The 2,378-nt window shown below is 43.7% G+C and overlaps 1 protein-coding gene across 1 annotated transcript; it reads right to left on the minus strand.

The window, feature by feature from the left end:
• Positions 1-741: 741 nt before the first annotated feature.
• On the minus strand, positions 742-1,257 carry LOC138901019 (uncharacterized). Its single transcript, XM_070188743.1, has one exon. It carries the CDS (start codon positions 1,255-1,257, stop codon positions 742-744), a length of 516 nt encoding a protein of 171 aa, XP_070044844.1.
• Positions 1,258-2,378: the final 1,121 nt, after the last annotated feature.

The following is a 2,378-nucleotide window of genomic DNA, read 5'->3' on the forward strand; positions in this document are numbered from 1 at the left end:
CATCCTCAACCGTGAGTTGAACAACAACACAAGATCACCCTCTTTGAACTCTTTGTTCCAAATGTACTTGTCATGAAGATATTTCATCTTCTCTTTGTATAAGGACGAACTTGTGTATGCATGGTACTGGAACTCATCCAACTCATTCAAATGTGCAACCCGCAAGTTAGCAGTTGCATCCTAATCAAGATTCAATTTCTTCAAAGCCCACATGGCTTTGTGCTCAAGTTCCACTGGAATATAACAAGCTTTGCCGAACACCAACCGGTATGGAGGCATTCCGATAGGAGTTTTGAAAGCAGTTCGGTAAGCCCATAATGCATCATCAAGCTTCTTTGACCAATCCATCCGGTTAGCATTCACTGTTTTGGACAAGATATTCTTTATCTCTCGGTTGGAGACTTTCACTTGACCGCTAGCTTGTGTATGATAGGGAGTCGTGACTTTATGAGTGACACCATACTTGCTAAGCAAAGTGTCAAAAGCCTTAAAAAACACCACCACACTTCTCGCTTCATTGTTGGGTATAGAAATGGCCTCAACCCATTTATACACATAATCAACCGCGACCAAAAGGACCTATGAAGTCAATACCCCACACCTCAAAGATATCAATCTCCAAAATGGTAGTGAGAGGCATTTCATTCTTCTTCGAGATTCCACCGGCCCGTTGACATTCATCACATCTTTTCACCACATCACTTGCATCTTTGTAAAGAGTGGGCCAATAGAAACCGCAACTTAGCACTTTGGCTGTCGTTCTTGCTCTACCATGGTAACCACCATAAGGAGAAGATGGCAAGCCTCAAGAATATCACTTTGCTCTTCGTCCAGTACACATCTTCTAATTACCCCATCCGCGCAAATACGAAAAAGGTATGGCTTGTCCCAATAATAATCTTGACAATCCCGTTTGAGCTTCTTTCTTTGATTTGAAGAGAACTCATCCGGGATGATTCCACCCACAACGAAGTTTGCTAGATCCGCGAACCATGGTACCTCCTTCATTGAAATAGCCAAGAGTTGCTCATCGGGGAAGGTGTCATTGATTTCAAGGCCATCGTGCGGCCTCCCCTCCTCCTCCAAATGAGATAAGTGGTCTGCCACTTCATTTTCACTCCTTTTTCGATCTTGGATGTCAATATCAAACTCTTGCAACAATAGCAACCATCTCATGAACCAAGCTTTGGAATATTTCTTCCTCATAATATAGAAAAGTGCCGCATGATCCGTATGAACAATAACCTTTGCACCCATCAAGTACGGGCTTTTACTTCTCAATTTCAAACACAATGGCAAGGAGCTCTTTCTCCGTAATGGTGTAGTTGACTTGGGCATCATTCATGGTCTTACTAGCATAGTAGACCGGATGAAAAATCTTGTTGATGTGTTGCCCCAAAACTGCTCCAACCGCTACATCACTAGCATCGCACATGAGCTCAAAAGGGATACTCCAATTAGGAGCGGTGATAATGGGAGTGGTTGTCAACTTGAACTTTAGCAATTCAAAGGCTCTCATACAATCGTCATTGAAGTTAAACTTAGCATATTTATCTAAGAGCTTGCACAACGGGTTCACCACTTTAGAAAAGTCCTTGATGAAATGCCGGTAGAACCCCGCGTGACCTAAGAAACTTCGCACGCCTTTCACTGAAGTTGGAGGTGGAAGTTTAGAAATCACCTCAATCGTTTCCTTGTCGACCTGTATGCCATTCTTTGAAATTTTGTGTCCAAGGACAATGCCTTCCTCGATCATGAAATTTTGTGTCCAAGGACAATGCTTCCACCCACTTAGAAACATAGTCAGTCATAAACAATATAAATTGAGACTTATCGTGTGCCCATGGAAGGGTCCAACGACGTCTATTCCCCATTTCATGAATGGTCAGGGCGACAAGACCGTATGCAGTAGCTCCCCAGGTTGATGAATCATCGGAGCATGCCTTTGACATTTATCACATTTTCGAACCAATGATTCGATGCCTAAATGATTTCCGCCAGTACCTTTCTAAATTTCCCTCAAAACGTACTCGTTAGCTCCCGGTCCTAGACATATTGCGAGCGAGCCATCGAATGTTCTTCTGAACAGGGTTCCGTCTTCGGACAAGTTAAACTGTGCTGCCTTCGTACGCAGGGCCCTCGATTCTTTTGGATCTGAGGGCAGTTTTTCGGTCTTCAGATATTCAATATATTTGTTTCTCCAGTCCCAAGTTAAGCTCATTGAGTTTATCTCGGTGTGGACTTCTTCCACTATCGATCTCATGAGTTGTACGACTACCCCCGAGTTGAACTCATCGTCCTCAGCCGATGACCCCAAGTTAGCAGGGCATCGGCCTCACTTTTTTTATCCCGAGGTATGTGTTGTAGAGTCCACTCCT

Source organism: Nicotiana tomentosiformis, chromosome 11 (genome assembly GCF_000390325.3).
Source record: "Nicotiana tomentosiformis chromosome 11, ASM39032v3, whole genome shotgun sequence".
Classification (NCBI taxonomy): Eukaryota; Viridiplantae; Streptophyta; class Magnoliopsida; order Solanales; family Solanaceae; genus Nicotiana; species Nicotiana tomentosiformis.